This window comes from Lipophrys pholis (genome assembly GCF_963383615.2).
Source record: "Lipophrys pholis genome assembly, chromosome: 22".
NCBI lineage: Eukaryota > Metazoa > Chordata > Actinopteri > Blenniiformes > Blenniidae > Lipophrys > Lipophrys pholis.
Genome location: NC_137644.1, coordinates 12,673,198 through 12,698,598, shown reverse-complemented (window position 1 = coordinate 12,698,598; position 25,401 = coordinate 12,673,198). Strand labels below are relative to the sequence as shown.

Genomic DNA, 25,401 nt, shown 5'->3' with positions numbered 1-25,401 from the left:
ATCTTAAGTCTTTTTTTTTTTTAAATTCTGCATTTTTGGAACAACTTTGTGCAAGACAATCGGCAACTCAAAAGAAATACCAGGAGATATAAGGAAAACCCTTTATTTACAAATGACCACAAAAATTTGCATGTTTCCAGTCTCGATGCTAAAACATTTATCAAATTAGGTTCCGAAGTCATTCGATATAAAAATGTACAGTACATTGTTTTACTCGATAATAAACCCATAATTTAAGCCCCTGGACATAAACTTAAAATTGTGCTTAAAAGACAAATTGAGTATTCCAAACAAACCCCTTTATTCCGAAAATACAGCAATATTATACATCTCATTAAAAACATTTCAGCAAGTTAAAAAAAAAAAAAAAAAAAATCTCTATCTATATGACAGTACCATGAGCCACAAATTCACAATGAAAATTAAATAACATTAACTTAAAATGGTTTTCAGTCACAGCATTTATTTTTGGGCCATGTTTCCATTCTGAAAAACAACTCTTAGCTTTAATCTAAAAAACAAAATCATCAAACAAGAAAAACATCCTGATGTGATCTGCGCAATTTTAACAATATGTACAGCGTTTTGACCTGAAGTAGTTTTGGATAAGGCACAAGGAGAGAGTAGACAGGAAACAGAAAAAAGAAGAAAAAAAACACATTGATTTACAAGCAAACACGTTATCACCAACCCCTACAGCTAGAAAAACCCTCCCTCCCTGATACACTTCTTACTGAGACTTTCCATCACAACAGCTTCAAAGTGTTTTAACAGTAGTACACAGAATACAATAAAAAGTCAATCTGGCCTTTGCATTGAGAATCGATCAGTGTATAAATTGTTATTTTACATTTTGCCCGACAGACACACACACGCCACACTCCCCCCACCCCACCCCCACCCTTTCACAGCTATGCAACTTGGTCCTTTTATTAAGGGTTTTCAAGTTAACGCTCCGCGATAATGATCAGTACTGAAAATAAATCAGAGGGAGGTTGACCTTGAGGAACAGCAGACCCTCCATGTTGTCCAGCAAAGGTCTGGGCTGATTTAGGGCACAGTTAACGCTCGCTGTGCTGAACAGTGTCTCTGCTGGGATGATGCTCGGTGGGCAACCTACATAACGGGCGGCTACTTTGGCAAGATCGGGCCACATGAACTTTTTCAGGTTCCAATAGTCGAGGGGGTCACAGCTTTGATCGAGAATATCTTCCTCAAGGTACTCCAGCACTGTCAGCTCTGAGGACTTTGGCTTCTCATCGGGTTTCATCTTTTGCCTGATGTCAGCCATCAAGGACCAGAGGTTGTCCTTGTTTGAATGGGAAGTGTCGGGAGAGTCGGAGGCCTCGCTGCAGCCGTTAGGCAGCAGGGGAAGTGCCGCATCTGAGGTAGAAGAGGACAAGTCCAGCTCTTGGATCAGATCCAGTTTACACCGCTCCGCTTCTTCCTCCGTGAACAGTGAAGTTTTGTATCGTGGGTCCAGCATGGTCGCCCAGGTGTATCGCTGGTCGTGTAGGGTTGCCGACATTCTGCTCACCATGGCTTCCTTCAGTGACTTGAGCATGGTGTCGATGCCCACGGTCTCATCGAAGAGCAGGTCTATTTTGCGATTGAGGATGTGGATGAGTGGAATCACTTGTCCCAGAGTGGCAGTGCGAGTGCTCATCTCCCTGCAGGCGACTTCGAAAGGTTTCAGTGCATTGCAGACGGACAGCATCACCTCCCACTGGTCGCAGCTGATCATTTCCCTGAAATTGCACTCTATCGACATCTCGTCGATGGCATTCTTCTGCTCAACCAGCCGCTCCAGCATGAAGAAGGAGGTCCTCCACTTTGATGGGATGTCCTGGATCAGTTGGTTCTCCGGCAACTGGTGGACCCTCTGAAGCTCGGCGAGCTTCTCCTTGGCCTTGGCCGAGCGTTGCACACGTTCGCAGATCTTCCGTGCGATACTCAGAAGGTTCTGAACCATTCTCTGGCTTTTTATGGCTTCGCTAACAATGAGGTCTATTGTGTGTCCAAAACACTGCATGGTGACGTGGCCATGGTCCTCTAGGGTGTTTCGAATGGTGGTGTTGTCCGTTACTGTGAACCCCTTTTTCAGCCCTGATGAGGTGATCCAAGAATCCCACAGATACTCCAGCTGCTTTGGGATATCCTGCATATCCTGATCACAGTCTATTTGCGAGACACTTAGGAGAGCGGAACAGTGAAAATCTTGACCTTGAGGTCTGACACTTGACTCGTACGTTGCCCAGTGGGCAGTGAGGGTCAGATATTCCCTGGTCTGGCTACTGACCCAAATACTTGTTGTGAAATGAACCACACCACCTTCGGCCTCTTTTAGGTGTGTCAGCACGACTTCCTTAACCCTTTCGTACATATCTGGTATGGCAGTGCTGGTAAAGTAAGAACAAGGTGGTAGAGAATACTGAGGCTGGAGGAAGTCTAGCAGCCTGTTCAGCCCAGCATTCTCCACCATGGCTGATGGCTGAAGATCCAGTGCGAGCATTTCTGCGATAAGTTTGGTGATTTTTTTGGCAACCGGGTGACTTTCGTCAAATCTCTCAGGAGCCTGTTCCGCCTCATAAACGGATGTATCCGTGTTCTCCTCTTTAACGTGGATTTCAGCAGACGGCACATCACCTGAGATTGGATTGTTAGGTTCAAGAACATGTCCGTGAAACCTCTGCATGTGCCTGAACAGGCAGCTTGTGCCGAGGTTCGTAGTCTTTTTGCCTCTGCTAATTGTGCGGCTACAGTGCAAACAAACCACCTTGGTAGGATCAGCAGGTGAAATGGAGAAATGGTTCCACAGTTTTGACGTCTTTTTACTGAAAACAGGCATGGTTTGTGGCTTCTTCTCTGTGATGGGGCTTTCAGTTTCTTTGGTTGAAACTGTGTCTGTTGTTGTCAGACTTGTGTCGAGAAGCGGGGAGGACTCCTTGTCGTCTGTGCTTTTTTGGTTCTTAAGAACGTCTGGGTGACGCCTCATGAGATGTCTCATCAGGCAGCTTGTACCAAAGTCGCCTCGCTTCCCCCGACTTATGACACATGGACAGTAGCGGCACAGTGCTTTTATCTGGTCGACTGGCGACACCATGAAGTGGTGCCACACCTCGGATTTCACCCGTTTCATGATCATCTTGTTTTGCTGGAAAACTAAATGATCTTGATTAGGGCTGGGGCCTTCGGAGAGGTCGCATGGTGAGGAATCCATAGGTGTGTCCTCCCCCAGGGGTTTGAAGGACAGGTTAAGCGACGACTCTGGCCCTGCGAGATTCATTATCTCAATAGGCTCAGTTTTAATATCCATGGCTTCCTCTAAGCTTTGGGGTAGTTCATCTGATATGGTTTCTGGCGAGGATGGAAGAAGAGGTGATTCCTTTTTGATTTCCAGTGGATCTTGTAGTTGTGTGCGGGACAACAATGAAGGTGGGTTAGTGTAAGGAGGGGGAATGTGATTGCCCTGTCCATTCTCCTCTATCACCACCTCCTTGTGAGCCCTCCACATATGACGAATAAGACAGCTTGTCCCCAAATCCTTGCCATTTTTGCCCCGACTGAACTCATTCATGCAATGGATACATACTGCTTTGGAATTGTCAGCAGGGGACAGGTAGAAATGTTTCCATACAGCTGACCTGCGACGGGAACTGGAGCTTTTTGGAGTCCCCGGAAGGCGCTCGGCCGCTCCGTCTGACATGTCTTCGATGCTATTTTCATTGGAATGTGAGGAAGAGAGTATGCCGGAGAGGGAGAGAGCGTCAGCATTGGCGTACGGTTCCAGTTTTGGTTCGACTTTGGGTAACACTTCTTTGGATGGCAGGTCTGAATTCTCAGCTGAGGAGGTGGACGGTGAAGTGTTCTTTGAGGCAGAAGTAATAATGCTATTTGACAAGTCTCCATTTTTTGGTGAGCTTGGGGAGGGAGGTATCAAAGGTGAGGCAAGGGAGCTCGTCAGATTATTTGAGGATACGTCCGCTCCGTCTTGCAAAAGCACAGTGGGGTGAGCCCTTCGTACATGCCTCATCAAACAACTTGTACTGAGGTCTTTTTCGTTCTTACCCCGACTGAACTCTTTCATGCAGTATAAACAGATTGCTTTGGTACTGTCTCGTGGCGATATGCAGAAATGGTTCCATGCAGGAGATTTTTTCCTTGGGTTGGTTTGACTCCTCATAGATGACAAAAGGCTCTGAGTGACGGCGTCCATGGCAACATCATAAAGGGTGCTTGTGTATCCACTTAGTAAATTACTATAGTCGTCACCATCTCGAGTTACAAAAGGGCCGATTGAGCTGCCAAACGCTAGCCTTTCGTCATCCTGCGTTTCCTCCTCCATTCCATTGGCGTCCCCAGTCTCCTCTTCCATATGCTCATTAAGTTCACTGCCATTTTCATACTTGAGAATCTCTGCGTTTGTCACTGTGTCAGTGTTGAGACATTTGTCCGAAAGAGAAGGAGACGCTGGATCAGTCTTACTTGCGCCGTCAGTTTCCAACTCTGTGTCGCCCTGAGAAGATAAGTGGAAACAAGCTGGGAAGTCTTTATCCAGTGTTAGTGAGGAACAGCCAGGTGATTTTGCATCTGCAGTGTCATGAGGATTAATGCTGTAGGACTTGAACACGTAGCCGTCCTGCCCCTCGATTTTAAGGCAGGTCCCTTTTGCCTCTCTTTTTTTACTTTCCATGGAGCCGTCGGCTTCACCCACAACATCCTCCAGCATGTGGGGAATTTCTTCTTCTCCATCCATTGCAGCAGCCCAAAGGTTTCTGTAGAATAGTCAGGTCTGCGTTGTCAAACGTGATCACTTTTTTCAGGTGTAGTCATCGATGCAGCAGCTCTCAAGCGGGCGTTGTGATGTGTGTGATGCTGTTGCCGCCACAGTGTGCCTGCTCGTCCCTCTCCATTTATGACTGAAGCAGTTTCTCTTCTTTGCACGCGATCTGGAGAGGAGAAGGAGAGATCATATAAGCATATTTCGGGAAAGAAAAAGATGATGCAAGTGATCTAATATAACATCGTCAACCTTTTAGATCTTTGTTTTCATTATTCACTATCTGAAATTGATTTGTGTCAAGAATCAGATCAGTTCACACACACTGCAAAGATTTATTAAACTGACTTATCACCAAGATCAATCCACATATTTCTTTGTAAAAGCACATTTTTGGTGATAACTGAGGACATTTTGTGAAGGCAGCTTGAGTCAGGGGTTTTTCATAGGCTTTTGTAGAACCCACATTGGCCGATTGCTCCGTAGGTAACACTTGTGGATTCTGAGCTGAACATTAACCTTTCTTAGGGCAATTATTAAAATTCAAACCCTTTAAAAAAAGAAAAACTTTTAAGGACTAAATAACCCCATTTACAAGCCAATTATACACACTAAGGGCACTTGTGCCAATATGTGAAAATTGTAAGAAAGTGACAAGATAAAGTAAAGAGATGCATAAATACAATGCAGTTGTCCCTTATCTGCAATGAAATGTGTTATCCAGCACTAAATTGATCAAAATTAGACACAATTGATTATTTATAGCCCCAGAAACTCCAAAGTTGAATGATTGAATGATCAGATTCCTTAAAAAAAAAAAGAAAGAAAGAAAAGAAACTTATTTACAGGCTATTGAGCACCAGGCCTAAAGGGGCAGCAGAGCTGGGCGAGACCCAAGTGGAATGCAAGGAATTATTATTACTTTACTTTCTTCTGGTACTGCGCAAACCACTGCATTTTTAGTGGCGTAAACTTGCTCAAACCTTTGAAAATTTACACACACGTCAGAAATGGGGAACCATTTAAAAATATTATGGTCATTGTGCATGTGCCTGGCAAAATTGCGCCATAGCGCCCCCTACGTTGTTTTTACATTTGTTACTTGTAAAAAGGGCATGTCATAGGCACTCCAATGAATATCTGATGATTCGCCATGAAACAGGAAGTGATGTGTAACTAGTCTCTATGTGCTGCGATCTGCCTGAAACTTCACAAGTGTGAATGAATCACACCAGGACACATAAATATGTATCAGAATAGCAGAGGGTTTCATGTCGACAGTAATGAACTTTCTGGCGTGGATGTAATTCAGTTAGCTGACACATTGCAAAGAATCCAGCAGGTAACCTCTATTTTTGAGTTCATGCACAAACCTTCCTGAGCAGCAGGTTTTTTAACATTACTGTGGAACTTTAACCACACTGCACATTCAATCATCTTATTTTCAAAGCTTAAAGTTATGCAGAAATGCACTCTGCTGCACATTTTGATATTGGAATATGACATCACGATCATCACAGTTCAACTGTACATGTTGGATCATCTTTTTTTTCTGTTTGTCACCATTTTATACACAAATATCTCAACCGTGCAGATGTGACAACGACAAGGACGTAACACGTGCTGACACAGAAGTGACAAGGCAGAAGGACTCCTGCAGTCTAACCACTTTGAACCATTATCAAAATGTTCAGCTTTTTTTTTTTTGTTTTAAAGACATTCTTGCTTTTTAATATCTTTAAGATTTTTTTTTTAAGTAGTTTAACTTTTCTACATTTTTTTTCATATGTAAACAGATGGGTCAAATTATTTTTAGCATTGACGTGGATGGGGAAAACCCTTCTACTTATCTTTAAACGCCTACAACTTAGAAACCACTACAGGTTCCATACTTTCAGCTAGACTTCATTTAACTTTTAAAATGTTTCCACATCCGTCCACTATTCAGATGACATTCACAGTTGGAGTCCCACAAGTACCATTCAATACTGTTTGCAGCTTTAATTTGACTATTTTTCCCATTTAGTTGATACTTCCTCCTAACTTTTTACAATTTCTTAAGAACTGATTATTTGGCCAATTCGTGGACATTTCTTTCATTTACACACTTTGATATAAAAAAAAATGTTTTCCTCAAATTGATTTGGCACAAGCTTTACAACAGTTAAGCCATTCCTGAAGCAGCTTCAGCAGTCAGGGGTCGAGGCCTTGTCCAGGCACCCAGAGGTTGACCTGTAGGCTGCGGGCGGGGAACGTCTGGTTACAAGCTCCTGTTACAAGCTACAAACTTTCAACACGACTCAACTAAAACTGTGCTGCCTCCAACTGTGAGGCTGGCTGTTCTCACATTTATATTATTGGCGTTGCCACAATATTAGAGACGCCTCTCAAATAATACATTGCAGCTCAACTCAAAACTACAACCGCATTACTACATTAAAATAACATTAAAACATCACTCAAAAAAACATTCCTTGAATTTAATGTAGGGCCATTTATTTAACGATGCCACGTGATGTCATAAACATGTGCCGAATGAAGTTGTCGGTCGCTTTGATTAAAGTTCAAAACATTAGAGGAGCTATTATCACTGATGATTATATAACCAGTGGATAAATTGTATTTGAGACTATAATTAGTATAACAATTTAAGTATACGTCTTAAGTTCAGCTGCTTACTAAACTGTCACAATAAAACATTTTTTAAAAGCTTCATAGCGATCAATTCACTTGATTAAGTTGCATTTGAGAAGAGGGGCATCTTAAAGCATGCACTGGCTCTTAGGAATGATACAACCATGCATCCACATGGTCACGTGAGGCTCCAAATGTAAGTCTAACATGAAACCGCATAAAAGAAAAAAAAACAGTTTTAAATGCTATCGGATCACATCAAATTATGAGTTGTGTTTTCTTTGCTCCACAGCAACATCTGTATATCCGGATATAAAGATCCCAGCTCATGTTTACAGGCACAATCTCACTCACTGCATCTTTAAAGTGTGTTAGCTCTGCACACACAATAATCCATCAACCAGTGAAAGGGGTGTGTAAAAATTAATCTGCGAGTCCTGGGTGCAGATCCACTTCAGCCTGAGGGATTGTTTTGCACTCAATGCTCGGTCTGTGTATCCTTATATCCTTGCTACCATTACCATCCGCATGGACCACTTGCGTGCACAATATGTAAATTATAGTATTAATGTATTTTTTTTTTTTTTTTTTTAAATGGAGTAAGCAAAGCACAGCAGCTTTTTAAAAACACTACTTTGATGAGCACTCATGCAAACAAGACTGGCAAAGGTTCATTGTTGACGAAGTAAAGAAAGGTGTACAGTAAAAAAAAAGGTTTCCAATGATTAAGATATATCTCCTAAAACAAATGTAGAATCCACGATCGGTGTCCAAATGTATTCTGGGTGAGCAGCCGCAGCCTGTTTTCCGGGTTTGGCTGAAGTCAGGAAGATGCGAGAGGGCAGCAGAAAATAGCCAACGCTGACTGGCTTTCATTCTAATCCAACAACTTTTAAATGGCCACATTCATGCCGGCTTTCGACTCATTTAGAATTTTTTTTTAATAATAGCTAAAGCAGGTCGCGGCACACGTGCGACTAAAATCATTGGTTACAGTCAGACATTACTCGCACTCAACGCTTCATTATCAGTAAACACCACTGTGGCTATGCTGGGTGCTAACTGGGTTAGCCACAAGGCTAATAAACACACACAAAAAAATAAACACGCCTGATTCGTAGCGCACATATCCCCCGTAGTACAACTTCTACAACTAATCAATTACCGTTACAGCTGCCCGAGTGGCTTCAGTTGAGTCCCATTTCGGACCGCAGAGCGGCCGCTAGCTGGTTAGCTGCCAGCTAGGCCACACTCGGGACGGAGCGGCTAACCTGGCGAGGCAGAACCAGCCGAGGCGACACGAACCACACGGATCCGAATCCGAGCGGCTCACCACGACGTCCCGGCCGCAATCAAGCCCCCTTCTCACACACACACCGGCCCGGGGTACTTACTGTGGGGTATCGCAGCCTGATGGCTCGGTTTCGGCTCCTAAATAGTTAAATCTGACACATTTGATTGATCCGGAGGGGGGTTCACTTTGTTGCTTTTGTCTGCTGGTTTGCTCGCAGTTCGGCCGGAGCAGCTCCACACAGCGTCGGACGGAAGGAACATGTTTTAATGATGTCACCGGGCTCGGGGGTGGGTGGGGGGGTCGGCATGGCTAGTGGGGGCGATACGGTAAAGGATTACGTTACACTACATCAAGGGTTTACTCCTTTTTTTTTTTTTTTTTCATTTTTCATCAATTAAAAATCATCAATATCATTTATCAGCACAGTGGTGGATTCAATGACCCATCGCGAGTGCGTATAAAAGAGAAGGCAATTTTTTTTTTTTTTAATTAACTTACTTGTAATATAACGATTGTAACAGAAAAAAAGGGAAATGTACCTTGTATTCAAACTAATTCCTGTACAACACACGTGGTAAGTAAATAAAAAGAAAATATTTACAGTGTGCGTTGCGTTCATGGTCCTAGAGCAGACTGACAGTTTGTGTTGCATTTATGGTCCTACAGCCGGTTGAATTGAAAAAGTATGAAATCGCAAAAAGTGATGATTTTCCAATGTAATCCAAAGCACAGACTCGCTCCATAAAGTATTATTCCGTTAACAAGTCTAGCTCATGTCTACTACACCACGTGTGATTAAGTAAAAAAAAAAAAGTTGAATAAATTACTTAGTCCGTGTTGCATTCATGGACCGATAGCAAAAGCCTGCATTTATACAAAATGATGCGTTCATGGTCCGGAGCAACAGTGTGAATCTTTTATGAAGTAAAATAAAATGATACGTTCACGGTCCGGAAGAACAGCCTGGAATTATATCAGAAGCATTGTAACGTAACCAATAAAGACTTCATTACACTCCGGTTCCAGTTACATTATTTTCAAACACTTTATAGTTGTTGCTTTCATTTTTTTTAGAGAGTTTTATAAGTAAATATTTATGCCAGAATCTGTTTCAAAGAGTTTTAAGACGTTTGACGATTTTTCTGTGCTTCTGTATGAAAACGGCCCGTTATTGCTCGCAGTGTCTGGGGGGCAAATCGGTCACTGGGGTGGGGCAAAAAAAAAAAAGGTTTGTTGTTGTCATCTGTGACCTGCCTGTCCTCTGTGACTGGGTGAGATCCGCTTAGTCCAGTAATGACAGAGGCAGAGTGCAATCCCAGTTTGAAACCCAAGTCATTTTCTGACTCAACCCACACAAACACGACGCCTCGGCTCCACTCGCTCCTCCATTCGGGCTTTGTTTCGCGGAGCCGCGCTGTAGTCCGCGTCGAGGCTCGCGGGGATGCATTGATTGTGTGACAGATGGGCTTTTGTTGCGAGATCTCCTCCGACTCGCTCGCTCACCCACTGCCGACATGACCTCCAGCGTCACACGCAGGGCCGTGCGTGCTGGTGGGAGTTGTCTGCTCAACGCATTGTTGTGTTGGGGGGATGATCCGTCCGTGTTGCTGCCGCTGCTGCTGCTACTAGCCGCTCCTGCTCGACTCCACAAGCCTATGAATGGCCCTCAACGCGAATAGCTGCGTCGAATCCAGTATCGAAACCACACGGGCGCCGAGCGGGCCTCTTTGTCTCTTATTATTACTGCTATTATTACTAGGAAGTGAAACGAGCCCCCGCGTCGCCCGTCGGATGAGAACGCGGATTTAAAGCCACTTTTAGCAGGCCGTCGCTTTGTAAGCCGAGCTAACGTCTCTTCCCTCGAGCAAAACTGTTCGTGACTACGAGGTACGTGCTTTTCGTTCGCCTTAAAACGACGAGAAAACCCCACATTGTGCACAAAAGAAGAAATGCATGTTCGATAGCAAGTTTTCGTGTGTTTCGTTTGACGACATTTGCTGCTGTTTTAGGTTTTTTGGGGGTTTTTTGTTTTAGTCGGGAGCTTCGTTTTTTTTTTTTTTCTCCCTTTCGCTAGTTAGCCGGCTAGCTACTGTTATTGTTAGCACCATGGCCACTTTGGCCGTGTGCGCGTCCTTATTTAGTGGAAAAGGAATTTAGTATCCGTGCACCAAATGGCCAAGTGCTAACTCTGGCGCAGGCGATGTGGGAATACTCCTCCCACCGCGTTTAAATGCCCCCAGCTCATTGAGAAAAGCCTAAGCGTACTACAAGCTACTTGAAGCTACTCCACAACACAGCGACTCCACATCCTGCTGTTTAAATATAACTGCACACGTCAACAACATGCATCTGCAACGCCAACCGTTGCTTTGTGAAACAGCCAAATCGCCCACTCTTATTACTCCATTTTGACTTTTTGTTTAAGAATAAGAAAAGAAGGTAAAAGGCCAGTCTGTTGCATATTAGCAGGATTCATTAGCCTAGTAGTTTGAGATAGAAGTGGTCAACACATGAAATGTTCTTCAATGTTTGATAATCGTCTAAGGGTTTTGCGTTTTTTTACATTGGCAAGGTGAGATTATGCAATGTATGCCACAGTGCATGATTGATTTTGGAATTATGAAGTATGTGGCATGGTGGGAAAGCAATACTGGGCACACTTAAGGTAACATAATGCATAACACACACATATTTTAAAGTCATCATTTCTGATTAGACATTGCAATATCCACTTTCTATACCACTTCATCCTGAGGGCTAGAGCCGATCCCAGCTAACTCTGGGTAAGGGCATGGCCACACACTGACAGGAAGAACATGCAAACGACACAGAAAGGCTCAGCTGGTATTTGACTCCAGAGTGTGAGGGGAAAACGCTAACCACTGCTGCACCGTGCAATTCTGTGGACACATACAATCAAAGTAGTCGCCCATTTACGATTAAAGCTTGTAGTTATCACCATTGAAAACCTCACTGTTTAGATTGGTGACTTATACAAGGCAAGGTACATTTATTTCATTCAGACAAGGCAATTCAGTGTTTTAACAGGAAGTACATTAAAATAAGGTGATTAAGAATCTTAATCTAAAGTGATTCCAATAATTAAATGCATAAATGCAAAGTGATTAATAAGGGCATGCTAGATACGTCACAACTTTACTAAGGCAAATGTAATACAAATCATAAAATGTATTGTTCATTGGAAAGCAAGAGCAAGTATTAACATTTTAAGGCCTGGTTTAAAAGGAGTGTGTCAGGAAGTATGTTCCACAGGTGAAGAGTGTAGGAATTAAAAGCTGCTTCACTTTGTTTCCTGACTGTGGAAGCACCGAGTAAACCTAATACCGTACAAACTTAAATCCATACAGGTTGCTCTGCTGAAGGCTACAATTTTTAACTCATGGGTGTGAAAACATTTTCAAGCGCATACATTTTAAAGTAAATGGCCACTCACTAGACATGGAGTATTTATATTGCTCAAACTCCAGGGTATTAAAGTTGACAATAGTTTGGACAAGTTAGGTGTACCCGATGGTAATGACACTCTCAGAATCCAGAATGTGACATGAAGGACATAAAATACCTTTTGCTTTGTAAATACACACTGGACAAATAGAGACTTTTCCTGTAGTCACAAATAGATTCCAAAGTTCTTTTTGTCATACTGTAGAAAATCACATAAAATCCAGTGTTGGTACTAGTAAAATAGATTGTGCTTTGTAGAAATCCATGTAGGAGAAGGTGGAATCATCACATCATCTGAAGGAGGAAGCACACAAACCAATATTCAAAAATACTGGCAAATTTAGCTAAATCTGTTGTGTCAGTGTATATGATGCTTTAACTTTTTATTATTTGTTTGGTTCAACTTTCCTGTCAGCCATGAACCACATGCCGATATCTAACATTTCCCTTCTGCTGCCTTCCATCCATGCAGCAACACGGAGTGTCAAGATGAAGAAGAAAGCTCGGCAGCACCGGGTTTCGGTGCCGCAGAGGCCGCCCTCTCCGATCAAGCCCTCCCCCAACAAGCAGATCCTGACGTATGCCCAGGCGCAGCGCATGGTGGAGTTCGAGCTCGACGGGCGCATCCACCGGCTCAGCATATATGACAAGCTGGACGTTATCTCTGACGATGACCCCATGGTGCAGGAGATGATGGAGTGTACCAGCAATAAGGAGAACGCCGAGAAGCCTCAGCAGCAGGTCCTTCTGAGATCAGTCCGACTGAAGAACAACCAAGAGAAGAGAAATGCTGCACTGGGCATCACGAGCCCAGCAGAGGCAGGCGGACAACCTGCAAGTGGGAATGCCAGCCCAAAGCTTCCAGAACCTAAATTTCGCACTGTGGAATACAACCTTCCTGCAGTCCCGAAACGCCAAGCTGCCTATTTTAAATACACAGAAAAGACACAAGAAGAGCTTGACGAGGAAACGGAATATGACATGGATGAGGAAGATTACGCCTGGCTGGATTTGGTCAATGAAAAAAGGCGGAGTGAAGGTGTCAGTCAGGTTTCTCACAATGTGTTTGAGTTCCTCGTTGACCGCTTTGAGAAAGAGTTGCATTTGGAAAGCTTGGACCAGGGGGGTGAAAAGACAGTCCCCATTGACGAGGACGCCGTCTGCTGCATCTGCATGGACGGAGAGTGTCACAACAGCAACGCGATCCTCTTCTGTGACATGTGCAACGTGGCCGTGCACCAAGAATGTTACGGCGTGCCCTACATTCCAGAGGGCCAGTGGCACTGCAGGCACTGCCTCCAGTCACCGGCCGTGCCCGCGGACTGCATCCTGTGCCCCAACAAGGGTGGCGCGGTGAAGAAGACGGACGACGACCGCTGGGGCCACGTGGTGTGCGCCCTCTGGGTCCCCGAGGTCGGCTTCTCCAACACTACCTTCATCGAACCCATTGACGGCGTCAGCCACATTCCTCCGGCCCGCTGGAAGCTCACCTGCTACCTCTGTAAGGAGAAAGGCGTCGGGGCGTGCATACAATGCCACAAAGCCAACTGTTACACTGCCTTTCACGTCAGCTGCGCCCAGAAGGCCGGCCTCTTCATGAAGATGGAGCCAATCAAAGAGGTGACCGACACCGGAGAGCCCACCTTCTCTGTGAAAAAGACGGCCTACTGTGGAGTTCACACACCCAACGGGTCTGTGAAGAGGCCTCTCGCCATATATGATGACGCCAAACCTAAAAACGGACTGTATAAGAAAGTGGACAAAGGCAAAGGGAATGGTAAAGGACATTCGAAAGGAAAACAGAAAAAGAAGGGTAAGGGTAAGAAGCCTGAGCCTGAAGTCGAAAGTGAAGCTCCAGCTCCTGTTCCTGTGCCTACTTTCCCTGCACACAGGTATATTTGTTAACTGTTGTGATGTGTGGTTAAGATGGACTATTGAGTTAGATTTAACAAAAAAAAAAAAAAAATCCTGTAAATCAAAGCTGAAATTCTATGAAGACTGAACATTGTAGTTTGTTCACAAATCCAAACTTCATTTGGCATCACTTCCCAGAAAAAAAACCAAACCAAGCTGGATAACAAGTCGCCTAACAGTTTGGCTCTGTCCAGTGAAGTTATTCTTTTGTTTTCTGAGTATTGATAAAACATTAATGTTGCATTTCATTCGCAAGAACAGTATGACTTAATGTGCACATGCAAGACTGTTGCTGAGCTGAATTTGCCAGTCATTGAGATATGGTGAAAAAAAGCATTAAATCACAGTTTATGATGCCAATCATATCATTTGTGCTTCACATTACACAAGCATGTCTTATTTAAAAAGGTAATTGGATGCTATTAGTAGATAGATGTGTATGTTCTTGTTCTCACATGTATTTAGTGAAAGAATTTGATGTATTTCATACTTACTGTCCTGGTGAAAACCTCCCTTTGGTTAAGTTTGATATTTCTCTGGAAAAACCACAGCCGCCATCTGATTAAACGCAGACCGTTCTCCCGCCTCTAACGCCCGCCTCTCTTCTAGGTTACAAACTATCCTGAACCAGGTGTCGCTTCAAAAGAAGAAAACGTTTGTGGAGCTGGTCCTAAATTACTGGACGCTAAAGAGGCAGTCCAGGAATGGGTTGCCCCTCATCAGACGCCTTCAGACAAGCCTGCAGTCACAGAAGAATGCACAACCGGTTTGTTCACGTGTCATTCAACCACAGCAGACCTTGTAGCAGAAATGTAGTTGCTTGTAGACCCATAACAAAGTGAGCGAACCATTCAGCACTTGTGTTGTTTCTGCTGATGAGACCCAAAAAGTTATAGTAATTATTGCAGACAAAGGTTTTAGGGAAATTAGGTTGGGTGTTTTTTGTTTTTTTTTGACATGCAAATGTGTTTGATTGTGATTCCCCCAGAGGCAGAATGAGGAAGAAAGCAGGGCCTTAAAAGAACAGCTAAAAGAATGGCACCGCCTCCGACACGACCTGGAGAGAGCCCGACTGCTGCTGGAGCTCATCCGCAAGAGGGAAAAGCTCAAGAGGGAAGAGGTGGGTTATGGGACGACTCCTGACGTCTAGCAACAAGAAGTGTGCCAAATAAATCCAAAATGTTGATTCAGAGTTTTTCTTTTGTGCTGTGCTGCAGATCAAGCTACAGGAGACCCTCCTGGAGATGCAGTTGACGCCCTTTAGCATTTTGCTCAGATCCCTCCTGGACCAGCTCCAGGCGAAAGACCAGGCCCGGATCTTCACCCAGCCGGTGGATGTCAGTGAGGTGAGCTGCAGCAGACGCTCCAACACTCTCTCTCATTCTGCTGTAGCCACGACCCACACTGAGTCTTGTGCTACTTTTTCCTTCGGACATCTCATACTCACCCTGTTGAAGTATCAAAAAATACATGAACTGCAAAATATCCGGCTTCTTGTGCAGATATGTTGTTCTGTTTTTTAATTGTTTTTGTTTTGCTGCTTTTTTTTTTTAATCTCTTCTGCTTTTGTCGGTTTTATGACGAACTCAGAACATACTGTTTGATAAAACCTGCAGTGCACAACTGAAATATTGAATGAAGCTTGTACCTTTCAATAATGCTAATGGTTTACTCAAACTGAGAAAAGAAAATGCAGAGAATTTCTTTAAGGGTGTAAAATCTCAAACTGATATTTCAATTGTAATGACGACTATTAAAAAAAAAAAAACTGTAAAGTCTTTTTCTTAAACTGATTGACACAGCTGGACATTCTAGTTATTTTTAAAAGCACCTTTGCACTTTACAACTGTTATCACCAGGATACTCACTCACTCACAGGATTTTCTGCCTGTCAACTATCGGTGGTGAAGTGACAAAAACATCAGACATAAATGTAGAAGGTCATCAGGTAAAACTTGATGTAATATTTTACCCAAAGCCGATGGAACAGATTGGTCAGGAGTCTACAGAGGGACAAATTGATGAGAGGGAATTGAAAAGGTGATAGAAATGATTGCGCTCTTTCCGGCGATAATACAGAAGCTTCCATTTATTTCCTGCGGACTTACTTTAAAGTGACCTGTGACTTGTGTAACTGTCACTTTAACCCTTCATCCATGTATTTGGTAATCCTTTGCATCAATCCTTGTTTAATTAATTAAATTATTGTACATTTAAGACACGCATAAAATACATGATTAAACGTCTGAACATTGCAGTGGGTGTTGCTGCTTTTAAGTGTATACGTCTGGTTAAGCATCTTCCACTCATTTTACCTGATTGATGTTTTTAAATTGAAAATCTGAGGCGAATCTTTTGCAGAAATCAGATAAGAAGTGTTTCCAATTCAGAGCCTTTTGAGCTAAAATGGTCCAATATTTATCCTTTCATCATGTTTTAGGTATTGAAGTGTCCTTATGTAACACTCTGAGATGTGTATTTCAATGAATGATGGGTTATTCTAACTAGAAAATAAGTCTGACCATCCACCAACATGTCATCACTTTCAAATTTAATGATATTATTTTTGGGATTTTCCATTTTTTTGTTCGGAAAATGTCAAACAAAAAGTGGCTAGACAGGCATTAACAATGATTATACCATACACACACCATAATAAATAACCTCCCTGTTCCCCTTTCACGCCCATCTGTTAAAAGGTGTTCTTGAAGATGCCAGAAAAAGAAAAGAAAAAAAATTGCACTTCACAGCCAGTTCCTCTCTCGTGTCGTGTTCTGAACCCAGCAAGTCTGGTTATAAATCACAACCCCTCCCTTCTGCAGACGGTGTTGAGCAATGTGACTTCCTGGTAAATGGAATGTGTAACTTGAGATTAAAGTCCACCAACACATACCGCGCCTTTGAAGGTGTTTCACCAAGCCCGGCTAGCTCAGTCGGTAGAGCATGAGACTCTTAATCTCAGGGTCGTGGGTTCGAGCCCCACGTTGGGCGCTGCTTTTGATTCTGGAGTTCAGTCGACCACGTATCGACACGTTGACACAGTCAACTGTACATGTATTGTAGTAGCTGCAGGATCTTTACTCAAATGAAGGAAAATGTTTTGTTTATGTCTTTCATTTCCTGTAGGTGCCTGACTACCAGGATCACATCAAGCACCCGATGGATTTCTCCACCATGCGTCAGCGCATCGATGCTCAACGCTACAACAACTTTGATGAATTTGAGGGAGACTTCAACCTCATCGTCGATAACTGCATGAAGTATAACTCGAAGGATACGTATTTCTACCGAGCAGCTGGTCGCCTCCGGGACCTGGGCGGAGCCTTGCTCCGGAAAACCCGGCGAGACGTGGAGAAAATTGGCTTTGACAGGGAAAGCGGCATGCATCTGGATGAAGCGCCTGAGATCAAAGTGGCGCCGTCGTTTTCTTGGGAGGACGGTAAGCGAGAAAATAATGACGAGTCGGGGGAATGTCTTATCCAATAGTTTAAACGAAAGCTCGTTTTTCCACCTACTTCATTCCTTCATTTCTCCTTCCCAGTCGACCGTCTACTCGTGCCAGCTAACCGGAAGCACCTGTCACTGGACAAGCAGCTGCAGCAGCTCCTGGAAAAGTTCGACCTGACCTGTGCCATGAAGTCCAGCCCTTCCCGCAGCAAGCGCATGAAGCTGCTCAAGAAGACCATCAACGATGTGCGCAGCGAAATGAGCCTTAAGAGAGTCCTGCCCTCCCACCACCTCTGTTCGTCCTCCACTACTCCATTGACGTCGCTGTCGTCGGCGCCGGCTCTCCTCCTCCCCGAACTGACTAAAATGAAAGAAGAGGGGCCGAGGCCCAACGGGCACTTCGCAGATGATGAGGGTGGGTATGGATCTGAACATTGTAATCGCGTGTCCTGTATGTCCCGAAGCACAGATCAGAGGTCAGACTTCAGCCCGCCAACTTAACATATCACATGACGTCTCCCTTCCCAGTGTATCCCAACCCAGAGTATTTATAGCCCCTCAAAGGGGAACACATGGCTGTGAAATCTCACTCTCAAGTAATATACTGTCTCAGTTGTTTGTGGAAAGTGGCATTGAAACACGCTAGAAAATGTGGTATATTAAAAAAAAAACAAGGTAATATAAAAAGGCCTCGCGCCCTCTCTAAATCTTTTGCTTTAAATGCATAAAACAACAGCACCCGGCGTATCTGACACAATGCGAAAAACGTCGTCAAAGCATCATCGGATAGACTTAAAATCCGGCCACACACACCTTATATCCAAAACGTCCAGTTTCATTGTTTCGCTTGTTGTTAAACTGCCGACTCCAGCTGCTTGTTCTTAAATAATGACAATAAATTCCATTGTATTCTCTCGCAGTATACCACAGAAATGCTTTCTCCAACAAAAAATAAAAAAAGATGAGCAAACAAAACTCTTTCCTAATGTCCTGCACAGAATAAGTGGAATAAGTATTTTTCACTCCATAAACTTATTCACTTCTTCAGCAGAAAATATTCTCTTTGTCCCAGCTTGGATAGTGATAAAAGGGGCTTTGATTATGTTGCAGACAGAGATGGAATTAAAATGTTTCTATTGAAAGATGCAGCATGCTCACTGTCAAAGCAAAGTTTTCATATAAATATCTAATTGCGTCACATTTTTTGGAAGATATGACAGTGGGTTCATCTTTTATTCAAAACGTTTCATAAAAAAACTATCAGATCCTGGAAGGACACATTAACTTCAAAGTATAGTCTCAAGATATCTGTTTAATTTCTTATTTAGTGATCATTATACGGCATATTTCTAACTGTTCGGTAGCATCTAACCTTGTTTTTTCTTTTGAACGCGCTGGAGTCGACAAAGACGTTCAGCGTCTGAAAGTTCTTGTTCTTATTTACTATGCTCTCGCTGCAGCAATTAAAAGCAGCTAAATGTCAGCACAGGAAGAGCCATTGTTTTATTTTTATGTGTACTAGTGCTTTAATTTTTATTCAGAGACGAGAAAAAAAAAAAAGAAAAGAGAAACAAAGTTCCCTGGCAGTAATCTATATGCTGTAACCCCCAACACTTAAATCGTTTGAAAGGCTTACTGATGCACTTTTGTGAAGTCTTTATTCCAAATCACTGAGCCAGATACGAACAACTTAAGGTGTACATGGCGGCGGCGCTTGCAGCGGCAGCGCCGCTGACCGAAACCATTGTGGTGTTTTCCCCCCGGAACCGATCTCGAAATTGGCCCACAAGCTCGCCGTGGTCCGCGTCCACGACAGAACACAGAATAACCCGCCAGCATCACAACCAATATTTGTAAACACGGTCATAACACGGCGTGACTGCAGCATCACACTGTGACACTGCGGCGGCTTCCTCCAGCTCGGGCTCGCTCAGCACTTCTGCTGTGTCACACCAAGTCCGGAGAAGAGTGCCCTGTAATGAGCCGGCGCGGGAGAAAAAGTGGCTCTGCTCTCATTTTTTATTTATAAAAGACCCCCGCTATATGCTAAATGGTGTTTTTTTGTTTTCGTCTGTATGATAAAAAAAACCAACAGTCATAGGACAATGTGCAGCGTCAGCATTTCTGCAAACAGGAGGGGAAATGCATCACAGGTTATTGTTGTTGGTAATAGCCGCAGGTTGTATTATGCAGCCTTCAACATGATTAACAGATTAAACTGTAAGTTTACAGAACATTAAAGATGCAGCATGTTGAGTTCGGTTAGTGCTATTTCTGTGTGCAATAGGTGGCAGTAGTGAGTCAGTTTAACAAAATGGCACAGTACTTTTAAAGATTGGGAAGAGGGCTGCTTGTTCTTTTTGACTCATGCATTGACACATGCTGAATGAATCCAAAAGCCAAGTTAGATTGTTGAATATAGGAATTTTGGTTTTATGATAAAAAAAACAAACAACTAAACTTCTGTCTGTTGTCTTTTATCTTCTAGGTGACAAGTCTCTTCCTCCGACACTGGAGCCGTCAGACTCCATCCCCCCCCTCATCCACTCAGACACGGATCCCGAGCCCCCCACCCTCAAACCCATCGACGCCGCCCCGGACTGCGAGGACAAGTCTCAGGCCAAGCGGCTCAAGCTGGACGAGGACATACCGGACCTGTTCTCGTCGGCCCCGCGCTTCAACGGCCACTCGCACGACAGCCTACATAGCGCTCTGCTGGACGGGGACATGAGCGTGGTGGCCACGTCCACGCTCGCCGAGCCCACGGGCGCCGTCAGCCGCCGGACCGCCGTTCTCTTCCGCAAATCGAAGGCAGCCAGCCCGCACAAGCCGGCCAGGAGCGAGGACGAGGAGCCGTACGGCGCGGGCAGGAAAGAGGGCGAGGAGGAGTTGGGGGAGGAGGGGGAGGAGGATGAGGAGGATGAGGATGAGGACGGCGGCCAAATGGGTTCCAAATCCTTCTTGTCGGTGGTTATACCGAGGCTGGAGACGCTGCTTCACGGCAAGAAGAGGAAACACAGCGGCGACGGGGAAAGCGAGGAGGAGGGCGGGGAGGGAGAGCACGAGGAAGAGGGCGGCTCGCCTGTGAAAAGACTCGACACAGGTAAGAATTGTGTTGAGAGGAGTACCGTTTGTGGTACAATCACCTCAAACTTCAGAAGTTTTGTTTATACTGAACATAGAGTATATGGCACCTTTCTAAAACTGTGATAAGAAAAAAATTTAAGTCGGTGTGTCGCTTCAGTGCCAAATGATGAAGCTGGCAAAGCGCACGTTGCAATTAGCTGTTCAACTGCTTACAAGTCGTCACCGTCAAATCTCAAAGAGCAGAGTCGTAAGAAACTACAGACACTTGTTTACTCTTCTGCATCTGTTTGCTTAAATTAGATTAGAGATTGGCTGAGCAAGCTGCGGCTTCATCATCACCCATCGTTCTGACAGCGGTGGCTCGGATTCAGATCGCAGCTTTTGGATCACAGCGGGATATTTTTGTACTTGGCTGTGAATTTCTGCTCTGGCTCCTCTCAGGCCTGTCGAGTGGTTTTCTGGAGGTGGAGGAAGAGAAGGAATTAGAGGCGACCGGAAGAAGCAGCAGACCCGTGGAGCCACGGAGACGCTGCGCCTCTGAGTCCTCCATCTCCTCCTGCAGCAGTCTGCCGGGAAGCACCAGGTGATGCACCGGGCGTTTGTTCAGTGTGTTGGTTCAGCGGCGCCACATATCTAGATTTAAAGTTGACCTTAAGGTGTGTGTGTGTATGTGTGTGTGTTATGTGTGTGTGTCTGCTCTCAGCACCATTCTCAGTCTTCCAAAATGCGGGAAGGGGAAGCCCGCGCTGGTCCGGAGAAACACTGTGGATGACAAGAGTGAACTGATCGCGTGCATCGAAACGGGGAACTTTGCAAAAGCTGCTCGGATTGCTGCCGGTAACTTTCCCCCGCATTGTTAAAGTAAATAAACACGCATGTGCGAGCTTGGGTCAATGTTTGTGACTGATTGTTGATTCATTTCGTACTCTTCCTCAGCCGTCATATTGCCTGTCAACAGAAAGTTCACCAGATCCAAAGAAAGTAGATTCAAATAAATTATCAACTTATCAAATGTGATTTAGTTATTGTAAACACTACATATTTTTTTTATTTATTTATTAGTATTATTGTAATATTTTTTCTATATTAATATTTTAATATTTAGTTTTTAAGTAAATATAGAATAATTCAACTCACTAGATATAACAAAATTAGAGCCTGGCTCTATGTACACATTGGGACTTTTTGTCAAATGCAACGTTTGTTCTTCCTCATGTCATTCTGTATGATGAGTGAGCAATTAAGTAAGTCGCGCGTGTGTGTGTGTGTGCGCGTGTGTGTGTGTGTGTGTATTTCCAGATGTCTGCACGTACTTTCATGTTCAAAAAGGCGTCGAGAATTACAATGTGATTTGTGAGAGAAGTGTTCCACTCGGCTGTGAAAGTCGTAACTTGAATCAACTTGCAGACACCTGGTATTCGCGCAGCCATAAAAAGCAGGGTGGGAAATTACCGAGCGCCATCAGCCAATTCCTCGCGACTCTTGGCAGCGGCCAGCCGGCGTTTGTACTCCGCCTGCCACCGTGGCACTTGACCAGTCAGCATCTGCACTCTCCAGCCTCTCCGAACCCCCCCCCATTTGGCTCATTAAAAGCTAAAGGCGGGTTGATAAATCTGAATATCTGTCACCCACTGTCGTTCTTAAAGTGAATTTCCCACCCTGGTTTTGCCGCGCGCCCCTGCGCCTCCAGCATGGCTTGTGAACTGTGTTTCCTTGTGTGCGTTGAAGCCCACACATAACTTGTTTGGTGTTGTTCCCGCTTCCATAGAGGTTGGCAACAGCAATATTTGGATGCCCGCTAGTGCTGCAACAGTTGCATTGGAACCCCTAAAGCTAGTTTGGGCCAAATGTAGTGGATACCCTTCCTACCCTGCCTTGGTGAGTGTTTATGTGAGTGAGAGAGAGCATGACTTAAGTCTTTTCACTCTGAAGTTTTGTCGCCACCTATTCAATTTGGAACCAACTTGAAACTTAAATTATGACATCCGGGTCCCACCGGATAAACCCACACTTTGGAGCCGCAGCTGTGTGTTGGCGTTTCTCTCTCGGCGGCAGTCTTTCACTCTCAACCTGTGATTTTTGCATGCGAGGACAAACCAGGAACACGAAGACATGTCCGTCTCTATGCCAATGTGTGATTTCCGTGCACGTCAGAGCGTGCTTAACTCTCCCTGTTGCCCCCCCACACCCCCCCCACCCCCTCCTCCTGCTGCGTGCAGATCATCGACCCTCACATGCCGCGGGTGGGCTGCCAGCACAACGGGGTGTCCATCCCCATGCCCCCCATGGACGTGCTCCGGATCGGAGAGCAGATGCAGTACAAAGCCGAAGAGAAACTCTACCTCGTCCTCTTCTTCGACAACAAGCGCAGCTGGTGAGTGCCGCTGTCCGCGGGAGTGACTTCAGCTTTACGCCGGCTTTGTACGCGGGTAAACCTGCCGGCCCGTCCGTCGGCTCGTCGTTGTTCTCCCGCGACTCCGTGACACCCGTGGTCAGGGGGCGACAAATGGCGCTCGTCTCACCTGGATTCCCATACTAATACAGACAAACAACTTTCGTTCATTAAGACATCAATGAATACGAGATATTTTCAGTTGTGTGTCGGCACAAAAATGGATGACTGGAATTGTTGAAACAATTAGTTGATTCGTTAAATTAGAATTAACACCACACAGTGGATCATCTGGATGATTCTGTGATAATCAAAAGCACTTCGGAGAATTTTAGTTCCGATCGCAGCTTTTTAAATTTGCTGCTCGACTCCGATTTTCTCACTTTAAACGTAAACCAAGTCCGCCTAAAGTGTTTTTCACCGGTGGTGCATAAAGCTGCTTTTTCCTGAGCAGAATCGAGGGGAAACTTTTGGACTTGGCCGATGTCGCGATGATCTAACAGCGCTGTGTTGTTTTGCCGCCGCAGGCAATGGCTTCCTAGGTCCAAGATGGTTCCTCTGGGGATGGACAAGACCATAGACAAGATCAAAATGATGGAGGGACGCACATCCAGCGTTCGAAAGGCCGTCCAGATCGCCTTCAGCCGTGCCATGAACCACCTGAGCATAGTGCAGGACGAGCCAGTCAGCGACCTCAGTGATGTGGACTGATGGTGCCGCAGCCTCTCTGCCAGCACACACACACATACACACACATACACACACACACACACACACACACACACACACACACACACACACACACACACACACACACACACACACACACACACACGTGTGCCTCTCCTGAACCAAATAAGTTCTCACCACCCCTCACCAAAACTCGTGATTCCCCTCCCGTCTCTTCAGGAGACTTAAAATGTTTACTGAGCGCCCGCCGCCGCGCCCGGCGTCGTCTCATCCTCCTCCTCCATTCCCACTTCTTACCACGTGCCGATGGGCTGCTGCTGAAATGAATGTGTCGATATGTAAACCCCCCCCCCCCCCCCCCCCCAAACCTCCAGACTGGTGGCTGTGCTTAGAGAATACCGTTTATCACCCTCCTCTCCTCGCCATTTCCATTCATCATTTCAAGGCAAAACTGTTCGTGATTGATTTCATCCCTTTTGGTAGCCTTGCCAGATCTGTCAGCGCGTCAAGTAGGACGAGCACGGAAACATCAACCGTTAAAATTTGGGCTGCAGCTGAAAAGTTTAAAACATAAATCTGTTTTTGTTTTTTTTTTGGCAGTGAGCCAAAACGTTTCTGCACATTTGCTTATCGAGGTGCCGCTAAAACGGCCGGAGTGATTAAAACAATGCATTTCCTGCCTTCAAAAAGTCTTTTTAAGATTCGACCGCGGCTCCATGTCGTCTGCATTTCTTCTTCCGGATGTTACGCGAGGAAGCGACAGTACTCCGATTACCATCCGCTGCCATGCTGTGAACATGGGCGTCGCTCCACGCTGCATCCCAGGTTAGAGTGTCTCCTCCTTTACCACCCGTACCTCCAGACAACCTGGATACTCTCCACCTAGAATTGCAGCTCGTTTTTGCAGCTCCCTCTCCTCTCACCGTCGCTCCTGCAGCTCAGAATTTGCCGCGACTGAAATAAACAGCAGCACCGATAATGTGTTTCGAAAATCAAATGTTTCACGTTTTGTTTTGTTGGAGTAGATACCTGCCACCGATCCATCAGCCTGTGTCGCCGGGCTCCCTCTGAGGTTCTGTTGAATCTGTAGCTGAAGTCCCGTTTTTCATTAAGTCGGTTATCCTTTACAAACTCCTCCCTTTGTATTTATACTGTAAATAATCTGTACAGCTACCTGACATTAACTTATTTTGTAGTTTTGACATAAATGGTTATGTACAGGTGTTTTCTTAGTATTTATACTTGATACATTCTTGGCTCTGAAATCGGAGTGCTGTTTTGCCAGTGCTGTATGATCTGTAAGAATAAAAATGTGCAAAAGCCTTAGTATTAAGGACATTAGGGCTAAAATGTAATGTTTCTCCAAAATGTAAGAGCATATTTCCTTTTTTTTTCTTTTTTTTTTTTTTCCCCCATTTCTTAAGTTATTGAAGTTTATATGGTAAGCTTCCCTTTGGCATTAATCCTTTTTGTATTAATAAAAAAAAAAAAATAGTTTTAGTATATTTTTGTTCATATATATTTATATGATTTAAATACACGGTATGTAAGTCTCTAAAGCTCATATACACACACAGTCTGTTGCTGTGGACACAGAACCTGTTTTGTTCTCGAGAAACCAAAAAACGTTGCTACCCAGAACTTTTTCTTTTGCCGATTGTTTTTTTTTTTTTTTTTTGTTAAATTAGTTTTTTTGTG

The 25,401-nt window shown here is 44.5% G+C and overlaps 2 protein-coding genes across 2 annotated transcripts; one reads left to right on the top strand and one right to left on the bottom strand.

Annotated features, from left to right (window-relative positions):
• Window positions 1-94: 94 nt before the first annotated feature.
• Window positions 95-8,934, bottom strand: zbed4 (zinc finger, BED-type containing 4). The gene is made up of 2 exons (XM_080491631.1): window positions 8,809-8,934; window positions 95-4,949 (listed from the first exon to the last, which is right to left on the bottom strand). The coding sequence occupies exon 2, from the start codon at window positions 4,754-4,756 to the stop codon at window positions 968-970; it is 3,789 nt and encodes a 1,262-aa protein (XP_080347757.1). The 5' UTR covers window positions 4,757-4,949; window positions 8,809-8,934; the 3' UTR covers window positions 95-967.
• A 168-nt stretch (window positions 8,935-9,102) lies between these two features.
• brd1a (bromodomain containing 1a) lies at window positions 9,103-25,173 on the top strand. The gene is made up of 13 exons (XM_080491630.1): window positions 9,103-10,595; window positions 12,646-14,065; window positions 14,697-14,853; window positions 15,076-15,207; window positions 15,305-15,433; window positions 17,214-17,526; window positions 17,629-17,949; window positions 20,023-20,637; window positions 21,063-21,204; window positions 21,325-21,458; window positions 22,390-22,499; window positions 22,841-22,995; window positions 23,541-25,173. The coding sequence occupies exons 2-13, from the start codon at window positions 12,663-12,665 to the stop codon at window positions 23,722-23,724; spliced, it is 3,795 nt and encodes a 1,264-aa protein (XP_080347756.1). The 5' UTR covers window positions 9,103-10,595; window positions 12,646-12,662; the 3' UTR covers window positions 23,725-25,173.
• The last annotated feature ends 228 nt before the right edge of the window (window positions 25,174-25,401 follow it).

Coding starts and splice junctions, on each gene's coding strand:
- brd1a (XM_080491630.1), top strand. CDS start 12,663: ATGAAGAAGAAAGCTCGGCAGCACCGGGTTTCGGTGCCGCAGAGGCCG. Junction 14,066..14,696: donor CCTACTTTCCCTGCACACAG/GTATATTTGTTA, acceptor CCTCTCTTCTAG/GTTACAAACTATCCTGAACC. Junction 15,434..17,213: donor AGCCGGTGGATGTCAGTGAG/GTGAGCTGCAGC, acceptor CATTTCCTGTAG/GTGCCTGACTACCAGGATCA.
- zbed4 (XM_080491631.1), bottom strand. CDS start 4,756: ATGGATGGAGAAGAAGAAATTCCCCACATGCTGGAGGATGTTGTGGGT.